Below are 18,874 nucleotides of genomic sequence, written 5' to 3' on the forward strand. Positions count from 1 at the left end.
TATTTCACTAAATGCTGTGTGCAAACAAGCCAGTTCATTACAGTGGCACAGAATATTTCCATAACTAGAAAGAACTGGTGACTTGAAAAAAATCCACAATCCATACAACCCAACGCTGAGCTGAGTTGCAATTGTCTTATGAGCTGAAGGAATACTTCACTTACAGCACTGAAGCTGTTGATGAAATAAGTCAGTCCCTCCCCTGGCTGGGGAGGAGGAACATTTCCCCCTGCACAAAGAGTCCCGAGCTTCAGATGTACTGCTCCTCATCTGCTCCGTTTATGAGCAATGACCATTTGCCCCCTTCCTCCTGGATGAAGCCATTGTGTCTTGGCAGTCTGTCTGAAGCCAAGGAGGAGAGGGACACTTGGCTTGTCTGGTCCCAAGGAGACGGTTTGGAAGAGTCCCTCCTCCTATCGTCCATTCCAATGTGGACACTGATTTGAGAAGGAGTGAGTGGCTTCATGCGGCCTTGAGCTTGTGCTTCGTAACTTTCTGTGTCTGGCTTCTTGTAACTGAGAAAGAGGAAGAGAAAAGATATTTACAACAAGAGGTCAATGTGTAGAAGCATCTGGCACTGGAACAAATCAGAAACTTCTGATAACCTAAATGTATTGAAAGTGTTTATATAGAAAAAATAACTTTATAGATTAATTTCATATGTTTAAATTTAATTTCCTATCTAATAGCTCACCAACAATTAATTTAAAATGTGTGATGTCAAGAGTGTAAGGATCTCAAAAATCAGTTACAGAATAACAATTTTTATTACTACTTGAATTTTGAGCCTGCCAATTCTCTCAAGTCAAGACAAGCACAGAAGGATAAGGGGGGATGATGGGGAAATGCAGAACACTCCTGAAGATGTTTCTAGTCTGAGTTTTCAGTCATTCAAAACCACATACCGCTGATTGAGCACTCTTCTGTTGCATTTAGGGACATGGTTTAGTGGTGGTCTTGGTGATGCCAGGTTAAAGGTTGGACTTAATGATCTTAAAGATCCTTTCCAACCCAGATGATTCTATGATTCCATGCACTTCAGGCACAGTGTTAAATAGCTAAGAGTACTTGTCACATGGCTTTAAAACATTTCAATAATAAAACAGAGGGACTCTCAAAGTGAGGTTCTTTAACAAAAATTATGAGTTTGCTGAAATATTAGAAGGTTTATAGAAGACAATTGCAGGTAAATGGACTCAATGACACAAAACCATATTTCTGATTCAATGCATACTAAGTCAAATCCCAGCAACGGCAAGTATGCATGGTCTTCTTCACATACATATACGCACCATTGTGTTCTTTGGAACCTGAATTTCTATTCACCTCATCTGAAGCTTCAAGAAAGATTATTGTCCTAAAATGTATACTGTAAGACAGCTTCCATAAGTCTTAAGCCAAATATTTTTAGGAGATTCTCAATATCTACCTAAAATGGCTTGTGACACTTAATGAAATTGGCACAAGGTCAAAAGATATGGAGAATTAAGGAATCCTGTTATAGAAATTTCTCATCCTTTGGATAACTATACACTGAAACCTTTTAGGATGAAAATCCTGGAGTGGTAGGGCTGACTCTGCAAACAGACATGTATGTGTGTTATTTATATTTATATTGTGGTCTCATTGAGCATTTGCAGGATTAGAAACATGATGTAGGAACAGATTTCCCATATTTGGAAAATTAGTTTATACTATACTGTACTGTACTATACTGTAATGTACAGAAGACCACAGCTACCATAAAAATATGTGAAGGTTTGGACCAATTTCAGACACCATAAAAAGTCTTATTCTTAAAAAGTGTTTGCTTTCTATGCTGTTAAGAACAAGTCCACTGTAACTGCCAAAAAGGGTACCCCAAAAATATAGCATTAAAATGAATAGAACTTGAAAAATCTTGTTGTAGATCAGAAACTGGTTTGCTTCCAAAAGAATAAAGAGAGATGCCTTATCTGCAGCAAGGTGCAAAAGAATAAATACACTGCTTCCCTGTTTCTCTCTGGCTAACTTAAATAGACAAAAATAAAAACTAAACAGGCACAAATATTTTTTTCAAAAATCTATTGTTACATTATGGAGAATTATCTTTCAAACTACTTGTTCACTTGATATTCACAGCAAAACCTCCTGATCATTACTTTACTTGGTATTGAACTAGATCTCCACCACATGGGCCCAGGTGACATCCAGTCACACTTTTAGCTGCTACTTTAAGCATACTGCATACTGTCTTAGTCCAGAGAAGTTCATAATAGTGACACCTGTCTCTTTTGGAGCCAAGGACTAGACAGAACAATCCCAAGCTAATAGACATTCAGGTGTAAGACTGAAAGTCCTGTAGGACATTTTCAGGAATTTTAGATGTAGAAAGCCCAAAGGGGTGTCTCACTTGAGCCCCAGCCTCAGTAGTGCCACAGTTCCCAGCTGATAAACACAAGACAACTTGCCATTTCAGCTGTAGTGAAGACAGCAGGACAGACACAGAAGAAGCTGCCATTGCAGCTGACCCCATCCAAGGCTGAAGCACAAGGCCAACAGGCATGAACACACCTAGGAAAAAAACCATATGGACATGAGCCAGAGCTGCTCATCCCAGCACAGGAATTTCTACCCCTGCATAGCACAGAACAGATCAGCAGTTCTACAACACCGCTGAGACCTCCAGAAACACAACTAGATCAATAAATGTATTTACTCACTCATTACTAAACATGTCCCTTCCATTGCAAGGGATAACCTTTGCACCCATACAGGTACAAGGCTGCAGCCACAGGGCAAGACTATTTGTCCCTTCCAGATATTCTGCACATATGAAACACAGCAAAGGCAAAGGCAACAGAAAGGCATGGCAGTAGTAGAGGAAAAGGAGGGGGAAGTTACTCATAAACAAAACAAGGAATACTTGAAGTAAGTTTAAGTAGGAATTTATAGCATGAGAAAATGTCTGACAGAGGCATAAAGACTACAAGCAGTAGGAGAGAATATGTGCGATTCGGGGCAAATAAAAGAGAGAGCACCCAAAAGTAGGATGGCACATCTGATTAGAGTTGGGTTTGAATATACAGGAACTAATCCTCAAGTACTGCTATATGAAGTAAGAGCATAGTTTTAATTTCATCTAGAAGTAATTCTTCCTTAGAGGCAAGCAAAAAAAAAAAAAAAAAAAAAAGTGTTGTGTACTGATTTCACCCTTCTCCTACCAAGTTTTAAATAATCTAGGAACCTGTTTTTGGTTCCTTGAGCAGGTAATCAATCCTGTAAGAGGCACCACAGAGAACAACTGTGCTGCTGTCTGACAAGCTGAGCTCTTGCAGTCACATACCTGCTGCTATGGGTATTCCAAGCAGATTATAAATTAAGGCAAGAATCAGATTTATTCGTATTCTTCGAACTGTTCTCTTGGACAAGTGAATACTGGCAACTACATCCAGCAAATCATTCTGCAAGACAGAAGAACACTGAAAGTTTTCCACACGCAGTCTTCAGAAAACTAAACCAAAATGAGGAGTGTGAGTGATAAAAGAGGACAGGCCAAAACTGTAGTGCTCACTCGGATAAGAACAACATCTGCAGCTTCAATGGCAACATCGGTGCCCGTTCCAATTGCAATTCCAACATCGGCCTTGGCTAGTGCAGGGGAATCGTTGACTCCATCACCAACCATTGCAACCTTCTTCTTTCCATTTTGGAGCTCCTGGACCTTTGCAACCTTATGAGAAGGAAGAACCTCCGCAAAGACTTTTTTGATCCCAACCTACATACAAAGAAAGACACCCTGTGTTGGTGACATGCTTCATGCTGGAAGGAAGAGCCATTTGGTGTTCTAGGTGAAGGGCAAACAGGAATATCAACCAAACTGATTCTGGTGAAGTCAACATTTGCAAGCTACACAGAAAACTGAAAAGCAACATACCTTTGGCATAAGAACAGGATTGATAACAGCACCCTCCTACTGCAGAGATGCTGGCAAACCACACTCTGCCCTTCACATCATGCCCTGTGTGGCTTGTGGAGCTCCACTGTCCCAGCAATAAAGATTTGTCTTTGAAATACCTTCAGGAGTGGTGACTCCACCACTTCCCTTGGTCCTGCTGATCACTCTATTGCTAACACAGGCCAGGATGCCATTGGCCTTCTTGGCCACCTGGGCACACACTGGCTCATGTTCAGCTGCTGTCAAGCAGCACCCCCAGGTCCTTTTCTGCTGAGCAGCTTTTCAGCCCCCAGCCTGCAGTGCTGCAGGGGCTGTTGTGACTCAAGTGCAGGGCTTGATACTTCACCTTTTTGAACCTAACACAACTGGCCTCAGCCCATCAATCCAGCCTGTCCAGATCCCTCTGCAGAGCCTTCAAGCAGATAATGCAATACATAAACCATGTAGGATCAAGCAGTTACAAGCAGGGGAAACACAGAGACCACAAGTATGTGCAGGTCTCAGGGAGATTATAAAAATAAAGCAAATGGCTGCCTAAACGCTTCTACCCATCCACATGGCAACTTATGTGGAGTTGCTAGCAATGGCTCTACTGTTGTAGTTGGAAAACAGATGAGTACATTAAATAGTGCTGGGATAATGCCCTTTGTTTGGCTGCCTCACCAGGCAGAAGCAGCTTTTCACCACAGAAGATAGGAGCTCTCTTTAAACCTTTTGAAAAGTAACATTTTATAACATTTTTAAAACTGCTTACCATTTCTTTCCATTGGAAAGAACGTTCCAAAAATTCAATGAAAATGTAGGTTGACACAAAATAAGCTTGTTTAAAACATTCATCTGTGTTCCTGGAACCATAAATTCAAGCTTGTTTCTGAAGGACTTTTTTCCCTTGACAAGGAAAATTGGGTGGGAAAGGACTTTATCATAACTGAACACAAAAGTGAAAGTGTGAAAGCCAATAGGAGGAGGATTAAAGCATCACATGGAAAAACAAAACAGACCTCAGAGCACAGAAGAGTGTGCATAGCACAGTGCTGGCTGAGTCAGCTGTGTGGTGGGATACCTGAGGAAAGCAAAGTGGCACATGGTAAGATTAGAAGTAGACCAATGAAAAGGGAGAGAGGGAAAGGAAGATTGAGAGGGTAGAAACATAGCAAAGGAGAGTAAGAATCTGACTTTTCATTTATAGTTGGCCATTGGGAAAAATATAAACCCAACCTCCTTTAGACTGCTATGCTTCTTAGCAATAATTCATATTGTTATCGTTAAGATAATGACAAATCCACACTGTGGATTGCCTGTGACCAGGACTGCATCTTCAAGGAACTTTCCTTCATTACTAATCAAACAGGTCTGCCTTTCAGTGAGGGGAAACAGGAAGCTTCAGTTCAGCAACCAATTACTGCAAGAAACTCCATTACTCTGGAGAAGTACTGACTGCATGTCTACAGTGGGATCTTAACACAGCCACTGGCCTCTACTATGCCATAGGACTTGACCTGATTTTCAGTCCAGTTCAAGAAAAATTTGTCTTCATTTAATATATCCAGAGAAACTGCAGTTTCAGGGAAACTGAAGCTCCTGCTTCAAATTCACCAGGGCAAACAGAAGTTCTAAAACCTCACTGTGTAGCTTTTTGAACCACAGAGAAGCAGATACCTGAGTAGCAATGGCTTTTGCAGTTTTCCTGTTGTCCCCTGTTATGAGCACCACGTCTATTCCCATGCTCTGCAGTGTGTGCACAGCAAGGGCTGCCTCCTGCTTGACGGTGTCTGCTATGGCGATCATTCCGCACAACGCACCTGCACCAATGGAAACATCCTCTGTCAGAGAGAGCTGTGGGAGGGAAAGTGGCACCAAGAGAACACAGCTTCCCCTCCATCCCACTGTGGCAGCTTGTGAAATAACACATTCAGAGCCACATTGACACTCGTGTCTGCAGCTCTCTCACTTATGGTCTCTTCTTATCATTTGCCTGTTTCAGATATTTAGGGATCAGGAAGACGAGAGGAGAGTAGTTTTTAAACAAGCCTGACTTCTATGTTTTATGGCATGGACAAATATGATAGTGGGTCAGAGAAAGTGTTGGTATTTGTGCCCAGGACAGATGTTAAAGCCAATCCTCCAAGAGGAAGCACATAGAGTCTGGTTTTATGTCCCCTAGTCTTTCAGGGCTGGATCTCTACTAGAATTAATTACTTTCATTGAGAAGTCTTGCATCTGCCTTCCAGTACATTGGCACAAAGGTGCATCCATACCTCCTTCACAAGCAAATGCCTTTCAAAATTGCTCTCTAGGGGCACCAAGAATATTTGTTCAGTAAATGAATCATTGGCCTCATTTCAAGATCACAGGTGCATTGGCAATCTATCACCATTGTAATCATTTCTCATATCAAGGTATTGTCTGGGATCTCTTTTTGCATGGTAAAGAACAGAACCCCACTGGCTGAAATGACTGATCTAATGAGTCATCATGTTTATTCATGCATGTTTATTTATGCATGTTTTGAAACCAGTGATGTGATAGGTTTGTCCATGATCCTTAACTGACATAAATTAAGGATTGGACATGGCACCATATTGTCACTGCTGGTTTGAACAATGATCCTAGACAACAGGGGGTTCAGAAATTAATTCTTAAATTAAAACCTACACAACAAAACCTTATAAACACTGTTGTGTGGTAAAGCTTCTGTTAAGAACACCTTGATACTTCACAGTTCACAAGCAGTTCTGCACTAAAAGATTAGTAGTTTCTTAACACTAAGCCAGTGTTAACTGCTGTGAATCAACTGCTTCAGATTGTTTTCATCTGTTTCACAGTAGGATTGACTCATATTTGTTAAGTCACTCAAAGGAAGAGCAGTTACCATCTATAGCCGCTAGTATGGCAGTCTGTCCTTTCATTTCATGGTTTGTCATTGCATCATTTACATCATTTGCAATATTCAAGCCGTTGCGTCGCATCCATTCACGATTTCCGATCAACACCGAGTATTTCTCAGAAGCTGATGGACCTTTGTGCGCAGACAGAAAGAAAAATGAGCATCTCAAAAGCAGTGTACACAAACAGAGATGTTTGAGGAAGACAAGTTAGGCAGAGGCACTGCCTGAAGACAGCCTGATAAAAGTTTTCTCTTTCAAGATTCAATCTGTGCCTCTTTACACAAAAAACTGTGTCACGCACTTGATGGAAGCACTTGCTCGTGTTTGCCTTTGCCAGCTGGCATTTTTTCTCTGGATAAGCACAGTACACACATTTAGTTAATGCTATCCTCCTTTGTTCTCACAACTAATGACTTTCAAATATAAAAGCTATTTCTGACAAGAAAAAAGTAGTGTAGTTCTAACAAACAATGCACCTCATTATGAATCCAATCCAACTTCACAAGAACCATACAAGTAGGTGAGAAAATATTTCATTAGCACCATTCAAAAATGCACAGTTCTCATGATTTCTGATGATTGAAGTTCTCATTCTATTTAATTCTTTTAATAGCTTTCTCAAAAAGCTCAAGAGCTTTCTGAAAAAAAAGCCTTCTGAAGAGAACTGATGAGCTCCTTAAGAAAGGCTTTAAATACCTTTTCTTTCTCTCCTACACTACAAAATAGCAAAGTGGCATCCAGAGAGTCTGAAACAAACCTGAATTTTATTGGCCTAATCAAAACTATCAGGCACTAAAATAAGTTTTCAGATATAGCACATTTTGTTTTGCATCTGCTGAATAGGTTTGAGTTGTTTTTGGTTTTTTAAATTAAGTGCCTTGAGAGGCATATGAACAGGAAACAAAAGGTCCAAGTTAATAAGGAACTAAAGGGTAGGATATCAAAAGTTGTAGTAAGATAGTATATGTTAAAAGTAACTGCTTTAAATGGGAAGATTTGCTGTCTGCTCGACCATTCCTCTGTCCAAAAGGAATATTGCTGGGTATGCCTTATTGTCCGTGTATTGTATGGAATTTTCAAGTATGCATCACTGTAAATAATTCTCAATTAAGTTTCTGAATTGCAGAGAAAGATCAAGAGTTGTGGAGAGAGCTTCAATCTTTGTTAAAGCACATTTTTGTCCCTCCTGTTCTTTGCCTTCTTCTGCCCCATATCCACTTTTCTCTTGTACATAGCCTGGTAGGTGGTTGGCGCTGTTGGTTCATTCTCCCCCACATTGCAGCTGGCACAGGGGCAGGACAGGGCAGATAATCACTTACCTTGTGATTCCAAGAGTGGGATAACTCCATTATCTCCCAGAGGAGCACTGCTGTCCCCAGTCCTGTTAGCATCCAGCTTATTGGGAGCTTCCTCAGCTGTGCCAAGGATGGCCTCAACTCCTCCGACCTTGCAGCTGATACCACAGCCGGGGACTGCCTGGAAGTCCGTGCAGTATCCCAGGCTCTCAGTGCCAAGCTCCTGAAGATGTAACCAGAGGCCATCATCAATCTGTGCTGCCCATGTGGGGTACAAACATTAAATAACACTTGCCAAAAAGAGGCCTCATTCGTCCCCTGGGCAATGACTGACCAACTGAAAACTAGCCTGGAGTATCAGTAGCACAGAACTAAAAATAAGGATGCTCTGGGTGTGCTGTGGCTTAGACTTCTAAGAAAGAGGCAGCCATACAGATGACAACCAGGTCTCAGCCCTAGCAACAGCAAACCACAAAGAACAGCTTTTTCTGGTAGTTCAAGGATGAAAAAATTAGATTGGTGGTTCATGACTTCAGCCAAGACAGGAATGAAAAAGAAATATTTCAACATTAAGCCACTCAGCTTACAAATGATGCAACTTCTAATTAACCTCACAGTCAACTGCCTGTGGTGGATCAGACCTTTATATATATATGTAAGAGTACAGTGAAGAACTGTATCTGATTCCTGGAGGGATCTGTCTGGATGTTAGGGAAACTGGGTTTTTCTGTTGAGTTAGGGAGAGATGCCAGTGAGCACCTTCAAGATGAGATAAAGGGGTTATCAGGACCCTACAAGTTACAAAAAAAAAATTGAGAAAATATTAATTTGTAAATAAGTTTTTCTGGGTTGTCTCTGAAAGCTGGAACTACATGTACCTCTCAGTGATCTTAAAACACAGGGATGACAAGGCAGGAGGTAAGAACACCAGCCAACACTATAGCATTCCAATTCATATAAGCCATGATCCAGTAATAACTGCTGCATGGGATGACTACAGAACTGTCAGGGTACTAAAATAAATCTTAAATTAAAAATGTAAAAAACAAGAAAGGCAATTGGTTTGTTGCTTATATTATCTTTTTACTTCTAAATTTATGTTTTTACGTCTAAATTTTATCACTGAAAGATCTAGTAAATTTGGTATATTTTTAAAACTATTCCCTAAATCAATTAATGATTTTTCTTAGCAGACATTAATTGTTTATTTACATAGGCTTCCTATTTTCACTGTGACTTGTGTTTTACTTCTCCCTGAAGCTTGAGGAATACATGACATATTTAAATGACCTCTGAGGATAAATTTGCAAAGACTTGCGTAATTGATGAATTCATTCGTGAAAGTCACAAATTTTACAGTTTAATATTCAAGCTTTAAAGCCTTTTGCCTAATTTAGTCAGATAAGCAAGTGACTAATAGAAGTGACTATAGTCAGATAATATGAAATGTCATCACACACATTTGCTTCATGATGTTATTTGAAGTATAAGTATTCCTCCTGCATGTATTCCTTATTTTCTTTTTAGTTCAAGATAAACTCAGCAAGATCTTCCTTCAGAACTCCACATTGCTACCAGAAAAGCACAGCTTAGATAAACATACTGTCTGGTAATGTCCAGAGCATGATGCACCACCATGCAATCTCCCAGATTTCCAGTCTGTTACTGTTTAGGCAGGCCCTTTCCTCTGGAACCTGATCATTTTATACAACATTGCTGCATTTTCACAGATGCCTTCAGGCCCTGGATGAAACAGGAAGGCCAAATACCTCTTTGCAGTATTTAGTGACAGCCATTCCTAAAGGATGCTCGCTGCTGGCTTCTGCTGTACCAACAACAGCCAGTACCTTCTTCAGGGGGAGCACAGCTGTGTCTCCCATCAAAAGCACCCTCATGACTTTAGGAACTCCATAGGTGATGGTCCCAGTTTTATCAAACATCACAGTCTTGATCTGCAAGAAAGAAACACAGTTGCTGCCTAAGCCCTGCACTTGCAGGGATGCTGGTATGTTTATGGGACATAAATACAGTCAAGACTTTAATAAACAGTTAACTATATCCACACAAAGGCAGAATAAATCTACAGAAGCAGGGATTCCTCTAGGTACCTTGAATTATCTGTACAGCAGGTCTCCTTATGCTTTCTTATTAATTCCTCATAAAGCTACAAGATTATCCTGTGTCCATATCAGGATCTCAGACAACAGTGTAATTGTTGGGATGCATACACAAAGGACAGAACATGCATTCACATGCAGGAGTCATGTAATGGCACCTTAATCACTTTTAGCTTTTTTGAATGCAGTTCTAAACAATCAACAATAACACAGAGGAAAGGGTACTCAGGAAGTGTTTTGGTCATAGAAAGATGTAAAGGGTGCAAGAAGTTCAAGAAACAATAACCTAAGCAAAATTGATGTCATGCTATTCACCAAATTCAGCCATCACTTGTCAGCCAGGCCATTGGGTCTTGATGAATCAGAAATGAACCAAAAAACACAGCCCCACATATACTGGAACCCAAAGATAAAGTCAATTATAATCCTGAAAATAAACACAGCAGAGAGAAACACAGATCCCTCAAACTTAGCAAAGTAGGCATTTATTCCATATCCAGCTATTCCAACACACCAACCTTGCAGAATCACACAGGTCACCTAATTTTCAAAGACCTGACCATAGCCTTGCTTGGATCCAAAAGGTAAAAACTTCCAGCATTAATTAGCAGTCTTTTTTATATTTTCCCAGAGACTTGGAAAAACTTGTGATTCATGAAAAAACTTCTGATCAAGTAATAACAAGAATTATCAGTCTGATTAACTTGCTGTTACCATCCTCCTCCCTTAAAGTGTTCTGCATATATCTAATACAGCCTATCACAGCATGGTATTGATTCATTTTCTTTTCAGCAGCTGTAGACAGGTCAAACCTCTTTCTCCTTCAACCCCTTCCTCCTCTTTGCATAATTTTTGTGTCTTTGAAGGTTTTTTTCTGCCTCCCTTCTGTCTTTCTTGTCTATACACTAAAACAACTTCAAATAATTTTTTTTTCCTTGCATTTTACATTTTAAACTACTGATCATGAACAATATGTATTTCACAAGAGATCTCAGAAGAAAGAAAAAACTCAGTGGATTATTGGCTCTTTTGCAGAAGAGGATTAGCATGAAGAGGATTGCCATGAAGAGGATTAGCAACTTCACAGTCATGAGATTGTAGGGTATGTTGGCTCTCAACACTTTGCTGTGACTACTTTGAAGAAGGTTCAATTTATCTTCTTAAGCTTAATGAGCAGCAATCAATTAAAGGAAAAAAGAAAAAAAGCAAACTAAAAGAACGAACAACTTTCCACCATCTTTCTTTGGACATGAAGGATTTCCTGGGGAATTATATTTCATATAGCAATATCTGGGTAAGCTACAAAAGTACAGAATGAACTATTAACCTGATGTGCCATTTCCAGGGGTTTTCCACCTTTGATGAGAATTCCATTCTGTGCAGCCACTCCTGTGCCCACCATTACAGCTGTGGGGGTAGCCAGGCCTAAAGAGCAAGGGCATGCAATGCTCAGCACAGTGATTGAGGTTTGAAATGCAAACCTCAGAATTATTTCAGCTTTTGAAATGTTTTTGCTCTGATTCTGCAAGAAGAGGGAAGAGAAGGGGAAAAAAATAAAGATATGTAAGATTGCCGACAGCAGATAACATAGGTGTACAATCAATCACAGTCATTTCAGAAAACACATTTATCTGGAAAACTTTAGTACAGGAAATCAATCTATTATTGTTACTGTAATGATAAAGAAAGGTCAATGTTATGAATTGTGTATTTTCTGGATTTTTTGCTGCTCAAGCATACAAATGTTTGTTTCTGCTCTGAGTTTCCCAGATGTCAACATAACTTGTTGGAATTTCCTTTAAAGCTTAGCAAAGGAGAATGCTATTTCCACATACACAGACCCCCCCAGCTGCTGAGCATAGCAAATGTACATCCTTAAGATAACACAAGCTCAGCTTCTTTCTCAAGCCAAAATCACTATCTGCCATCAGAAACAGGAATGCCCACAAAAATTTCAGACATAACAGGAATGGCTCAGCTCCTTGCAATGCAGCTATAGATAATGTTTAGCCCAGAAATGCTGTGAATAATTTCCATGTGTAAGAACCCCGTGCAGAACTAAAGGGTAAATGCAAAAATACATTTATACCTGAAGAGAGATTTTAAATAGCATCATTATCTGCTCTGTGTAGAAAACACCATGTTTTACAGAAGTATTTACAGAATATTCTGGGTTGGAAGGGACTCACAAGGATCATCAAGTCCAACTCTTAAAGTAAAAGGCCCATACAAGGATTGAACCCACAACTTTGGTGTTATTATCTAACCAACTGAGCTCCTCTCAGGGTGATTATAACATCAAACCCTACATAGAAAAAGCATGTTAATTACATTGGAAGATATCCCAACACAAAAATCCAGTTATAATAATAAACTACTTACAGGAAAATATTTTTTAATAATATCAAAGTTTACAAAACCAATTGTGATCCATGCTATCAATGTCACAGTTGAAATGATGATGATAAATGGAACAAAGTATCCACTAAATTTATCTGCCAGTTGCTGGATAGGTGCCTATAAAAAATAAACCCAGTTATTTGCATGTTTGTGGTTGAAACACATAAATATGCAGAGTTCATGAAAATACACAATAGTTCTGGAAAAACACAGTTTGCTGAAGTATATGAGTATCAAAACATATAATCTTTTTATTATTCAATCAAAAGCTGTAATCAAGGTTTTCTTCTCCATTATTTTTACCTTTGACATTTGAGCTTCTTCCACCAATTTCACAATCTGTGCCAGAGTGGTATCACTACCAACATGAGTTGCATTAACAAGAAGTGAGCCATATGCATTTATAGAACCAGCAATCACTGTGCTCCCAGGCTTTTTAACGACTGGCATAGGTTCCCCTGGAAAGAAAAGGAAAGAATAAATGAGCCAATACCCCTAACAGCATAATCCATTAGCACACAGCTCATTCTATGTTAGCAAAATCAGTAGGCTAAGTAATAATGACCAGAAATCACATACTGGGTATCTCTTGACAGGTGAAGACAGGGATAGGTAGTGTTATATTTTTATAAACCTTTTTATAGGATTAATTTCAAAGGAAATACTGTTTCCTTGATCATAACTTTTCAGTAAACCATCCCTCAAAAAGGCAAGGAACAAATTGGTTGGAAAAGGTACTTCTAGGAATTTCTCCAGTAACACCTTGTATAGCAAGGGGAGTTTGAGAAATCTGTTTTTATCTCCATGACCCTGAGTTTTCAAAGACCAGAAAGTCAGAAAGTTTTTCTGTGGAAAAGCTCCTGTTCTCCTGCTACCTCTGCATGAATACTAGCTCTAGAACATCTTTATTTTCTCTAGTTTTAGTGGTAGTGATAACAACTGATTCCCTGAAGCTAAAAGCGTCCCTGCTCCCAACTACAACAAGGAATCCAATGCCAATGCAAATTTTTATATCTTTTACTTTATTTATAAGAATTGTACAATGCATTGAATCCTTACTATATTTACAAAATGAAATGAAAATTTCAGAAGATGTAAAAAAGTCCTGTGACCCTTAATAAACATGAAATTTTGAGGCTTTCTTTCCTGCTCCTTGCTCATTGAGAGAGCCCTGTCATACAGACTCCAGCATCGCATCAATATTTCCACATCATCCTTTAGAACTTATTTCTGAGAAGGTATCATCTCTACAAATATATTCCAGGAGAAACTCCAGCCAGATCACTGGAATAATGACAATACTGTTATGACTCTACCTATCCCATCAGTAGGTTAGTAAGTGGCCAGACTGAGTGGAAAACCTTCTGTTTTTTAGGGTGTGCACAGATGCAGGATTTGAATTCAAGCTTACAAAGTGACAGCATCCATTAAGGTGGGCAGCTATTTGGACAGCAGTGTTTGGGATGGGTCTGCTCTCTTTTCTTAAATAAAGGGTTCCAGAAGATTTCACTTCTTTGTGTAAGATAAGGGAAGTTACCGGTAATGAGAGACTCATCTGCCATAGAACTGCCATCAATGACCTTTCCATCCACTGGGAACTTTCCACCAGGAACAACTTTTATAATATCACCCCTCTGAACCAGTTCAACAGGTACTTGCTCCTCCCTGAAAAAGACAAGCAGAATAGGCAGGTTACTTATGCTATCAGCTTTCAGGTTAACTGGATCAAGCCTAGTCTGTGACCCAGGCAGGCTGAAGGGAATTTGATTAATAAATACATACCTGACAATAGAGTGGCCAGGTCCAAGAGTCACCACAGTGGCTTCTGTGGCTTGAAGAGACATAAGCTTAGCAAGAGCTTCTGAGGTCTTGCCCTAAGAAACAGAGATTAATGTTTAAAATACATTGAGATATATAAATCCTGATATGTACTTAACACAATGAGCTCTAAACAACCTTTCATATTATAGACTACACCAGAAACAGCTGAATTCAAAATTCCTCTGAATAGTTTATTCTACTCCTATCATAAATACACAAGATTTGTGTGAAGATGAGTTACCTTGGCTATGTGTTCCAGCCATCTGCCAAGTGCAATGAACACAAACAACATGGGAGGAGTGTCGAAGAAAGTGACAGGGCTTTTCTCTGCCTTTTCAAGGATTGCTACTACCAGGATCACACAGGAATACACATAAGCAATCGTCGTGGCCAGCACGATGAGCACATCCATATTGGCTGTCTTGTGCCTCAGGGACTTGTAGGCTTGCACATAAAAATACCATCCACCAAGGAACTGTTGGTGCGAGCAGGGACAGACTCACATTGAGATCAGTAACCACAGAGTACATAATACTGCCCAGAGCAGAATTAAAACCATGCAGGACATAAGGGAAGGCATTGCTGACCCAAGCAAATCTGATACTGATACAACTTCAGGTCTACTAGGAGACTGACTCCATTGACATCCTCTCATTCACACTTCCTGGTTCTCAAAACCAGCAAATATCATCCTTTTCCTCAGCAATGCAAAGTACACAAGGCATAGAAAATGAAAGGATTTACCTACAGCTAGCCAATTAGTTTGCAGATGATCAGGCATCTCTTTATTTTAATATTACCTTCTCCACTTGGTAATTATCTGATGCAACTTTGACAGGAGGAAGAGCTATGAACTGAATAAATACAAAAAGGATAAAAAAGAAAAGTGCCACTTTGTTCTGCTTAGGTGGTACAGACAAGAGGGCAGGCCTAATCCACTCAATCTTTCCATTTCTGTCTTTATCACATCAGATCACATAAATGGGAGATGAATAGAAAGCAAACCCCTAGGAAGCAGTATGGACATACCTGAACAAAAGTGCACAGGATAAAAAAGAGAAGATTCAAAATAGATAATCCAGGAATGAGGTTCTGTTCCAGCACCTTAGACCCATGGTCTTCACCATTGGGTATTTGCATATAAATCATTAAGACTACAACAGGGATACCAAACACTAGGCTGTATAAGAAAGATTTCCTCCACCTGAAAAAGAAAAACTGTAAATCCATGGGTTTTTTACACCCCACTCAGGCCCAGCTGTGCTGGTAGTGCAGCGCTGGGGTTGTTAGCACTGTACTAACGCACAGCTTTGGGATATTTCCAAAGATCCAGTATTTTGGAACAACTTCAGTGTCTGCAACATGTTTAACTGTATGGACTTCTAGCAGTTAAAAACTAAAACTAATGAAAGCAATTAAAGTACTTGAACCAAACAGCGAATGGTAAAATTAAATATGCTTTACACAAGAACAATCTAATTAACAGGGAAGAGTGCTGGGGGGAGTAGAGTTACAAGATATGATCTAGACATGTTCTTTAGTGAGAGAGAAAAGAAATACTTACTGCTGTATTTCCTTTTTATGACTTAGGTTATGTGCATTTGGAGCTCTTTTAGCCACAGAAGCATGAAAGCCAATTTCCTTTTTATTGAAAAGGAAGGAAAGATAAGTTAGTTTTGAGGAAGCTAACTGTATTACTTACAACATATTTGAATTACACTACTTTTAGAAGAAATGTCAGAAAAGGACAGTGTTCCATGTTTAATAAATCCCAACCCCTTATTTACTTTTATATTCTGCAAAAATGAGAGGATATTTCAGTCAATAGTCAAAATTTGGACTGCAAAGGACTTCTGGTGCTTATACATGAACACAGGGTATAGATGCAGTAAGTGTCCAAGTTCTTAGGCATGGGGATCCACTGAGAGGTGGAATTCTACTCCACTCCTCCTAAAGAAAAATATATGCCCTTTCACCCCCACTGGAATAATCAGGAGATATGGGACATACCACAAAGGAAGTTAAAATGCACAAGCCACTGGGAGCTTGACGACCTTGTGAGCAAGTCCCTAACACTACAGTTTAATAAATACACCTGAAGTTAAAAATTAAAGTGTCTAAAGTTAGTTGAAACCTGTAGGACAACAAACTGCAGGGCAAAGCAGCCCAGAAACAAAACCAAGCAAAACTCCAGCTTTGAGTCACTTGGGTGAGTTACTGCAGTAGAACCATGCCTCCTGCCCAAACACACAAAAACCCAAAGCACACTTGCAAGAGCAATACACTTAAACTTCCTACCTGCATCATTAAATGCTTCTGTGACAAAGTATGTTTTAGAGATCTACTCTGCCAGCCTGAACAGTCTACTAGTTAACATGTTAATAACTGCAGCTGCATCATTTCTGTGGTCTAGCAGCTCTTTTCTGAGTAAATACTCTAGAGCATGGAAGGCAAACAGTCTCTACTGTCCTCCTGACTACTCACTGCATGCACCTCACACAGTATGATCTCTTCCCTTCTGGTGGGACAAAAAAGAAAAGGGTTTTGTCCACATCTGGGCCATCAAAACAGTAGATGTTATGATCTGTGTGATTACTGGTAAACCAGGATTTTTTCATTTAATATCAGGCTGTATCACAAGCTGTTTCCATTCAAAAAGATGTAGGGATAGATGCAAGCGTGTACAGAGATATGTAATGCATGTGGCATGAGCTGTGGCAAAACTTCTTTTACAGCCTTTGTCACTGTCAAGAGAAAGTCCTTTTATTTCTAAATCAGCAACACTTCACTGAATTAACTGTGATTCTACACATAGAATTCTAAGAAATGAATATATGACACTTTTGCCAGGTAAAGATAAAAAAAGGTTCATTTTGTAGTTTTTAGTGTGTGTTTTTAGGGTAACAGCTGGGGAGTCTATGCATGCCTGTGGAGCACAGCAGCCTCACCACAAGAGCATAAAAACATGGCAATAACTATGGCATCTACAAAATCAGTGAAACCTCTCAAATATCAGCTGCTTTATTTCCTTCTAAGCTTCACCATGTATTTGTCCATACATAAAAAATTTCCAAAGCCTACCTTGATTACTTTTATAATATCTCGAGGTCCAATAATTTCAGGATCAAACTGGATGTGAGCTTTGCTAGTTGCAAGTGCAACTGAGGCAGAGAATATGCCATTTGTTCTCATGAGTTTGGATTCAATATTGTGAACACAAGAAGCACAAGTCATCCCTGTAATCTAAAAAAAGGACAATTTTGGGTAGTTAGTAATCCTCCACATTCACCCAGTATTTATGGGTGTACTTGAGACAAGGCCTCACCCTAAAGGTTTTAAAGGTTTTATAGAGCTGTCTTAAATGATATAAAGCTGAGAACATAACTATCCACTTTTATTATAAAATTGTGTAGACAGCAGATAAAGTCACAGCCATATATTTGCATGGTAGCACTCACATGCTATTAACTGTAAAAGTATAACTAATTTGGTTCTATCAACATTGCCAGAGCCAAATTCTGCGTGTGTAACTTCATCTCTCTTGAATTTTCCTGTGGCTTCAATAAGGCATGTTACCACTTTGTGATCTATTAATACAGCAGCAGACTGATGTTCTCTGTCTTGCAGTAAATATCTGTCAGAGAATAAAAAATAGTATTTGAGGAATCCATCCTGCAATAAGAAATTTACTAATTTTACTGATTTTACCCAAAGTTCCTAGACCTCTATGCAAAGCCCTTAACATTAGCAATATGTATTTATGGACAAATTCTCAGTTACTCAGAGTCTGTACTAAAGTGCCCTAATGGAAAACTTCTGTTTAATTTCTGCTTGCTAAAAAAAGTCTAATCTGGCCATAGAACTGTCACTTTTTATTTCAGTGCTTTTGGATAGGTCCTTCCAAGACAAGTTGATTTTGTCTTTTCAGCAATTATATAAAAAAAAGTGTCACCAGCCAGAACTGAGCTGCTGAAGCCACAACTGCTCAAGAAAAGCTATTTGCAAGAAAATCAGTCTCTCAGACCTGACTTTTCCAAAACAAATAGATAATTTCAAATACACATGACTTACAAGAAGCTCCACTTGCCCTTCTGTTTCTGCATTATTTTCCATGATGGTAGCTTCAAAACCCAAATTCTGGATCAGCTGTGCTATTTCAAGAGGCTGTATGAGTTCTGGCTTGTATTTTATCTCTGCTTTACCTGCCATCAGTGCTACCAACACTGAAACAATTCCTGCAGTGGCAATAACAAAAATATTAGATAATGTAGCTCCTTTGAGGGAAAGAAAAATAAAATATTACAAGTGACTGTCGGTGAGGACTGTAACAACTTAGAGGTATTATAAGCCTAATGATTTCTCTCTGCCTCCTTCTAGTGTTTTTCTCTAGTCACAACAGCAAAGTTTTTTACAGAG

At 39.3% G+C, this 18,874-nt stretch overlaps 1 protein-coding gene across 2 annotated transcripts in view; it reads right to left on the minus strand.

The window, feature by feature from the left end:
• Positions 1–250: 250 nt before the first annotated feature.
• ATP7B (ATPase copper transporting beta) overlaps positions 251–18,874 on the minus strand; it is a 40,371-nt gene continuing 21,747 nt past the window's right edge. For both annotated transcript variants that reach the window (XM_030949573.1, XM_030949564.1), the window contains exons 4-21: positions 18,530–18,693; positions 17,540–17,701; positions 16,023–16,099; positions 15,488–15,662; positions 14,700–14,933; positions 14,420–14,511; positions 14,175–14,302; positions 12,941–13,095; positions 12,620–12,754; positions 11,565–11,759; positions 9,890–10,072; positions 8,145–8,343; positions 6,810–6,956; positions 5,597–5,739; positions 3,554–3,757; positions 3,326–3,443; positions 2,451–2,553; positions 251–515 (exon numbers count right to left, since the gene is read on the minus strand). In XM_030949573.1, coding sequence (XP_030805433.1) covers positions 251–515; positions 2,451–2,553; positions 3,326–3,443; positions 3,554–3,757; positions 5,597–5,739; positions 6,810–6,956; positions 8,145–8,343; positions 9,890–10,072; positions 11,565–11,759; positions 12,620–12,754; positions 12,941–13,095; positions 14,175–14,302; positions 14,420–14,511; positions 14,700–14,933; positions 15,488–15,662; positions 16,023–16,099; positions 17,540–17,701; positions 18,530–18,693 — 2,879 coding nt within the window. The remainder of the gene's footprint in view (positions 516–2,450; positions 2,554–3,325; positions 3,444–3,553; positions 3,758–5,596; positions 5,740–6,809; positions 6,957–8,144; positions 8,344–9,889; positions 10,073–11,564; positions 11,760–12,619; positions 12,755–12,940; positions 13,096–14,174; positions 14,303–14,419; positions 14,512–14,699; positions 14,934–15,487; positions 15,663–16,022; positions 16,100–17,539; positions 17,702–18,529; positions 18,694–18,874) is intronic.

This window comes from Camarhynchus parvulus, chromosome 1, assembly GCF_901933205.1.
Source record: "Camarhynchus parvulus chromosome 1, STF_HiC, whole genome shotgun sequence".
NCBI lineage: Eukaryota > Metazoa > Chordata > Aves > Passeriformes > Thraupidae > Camarhynchus > Camarhynchus parvulus.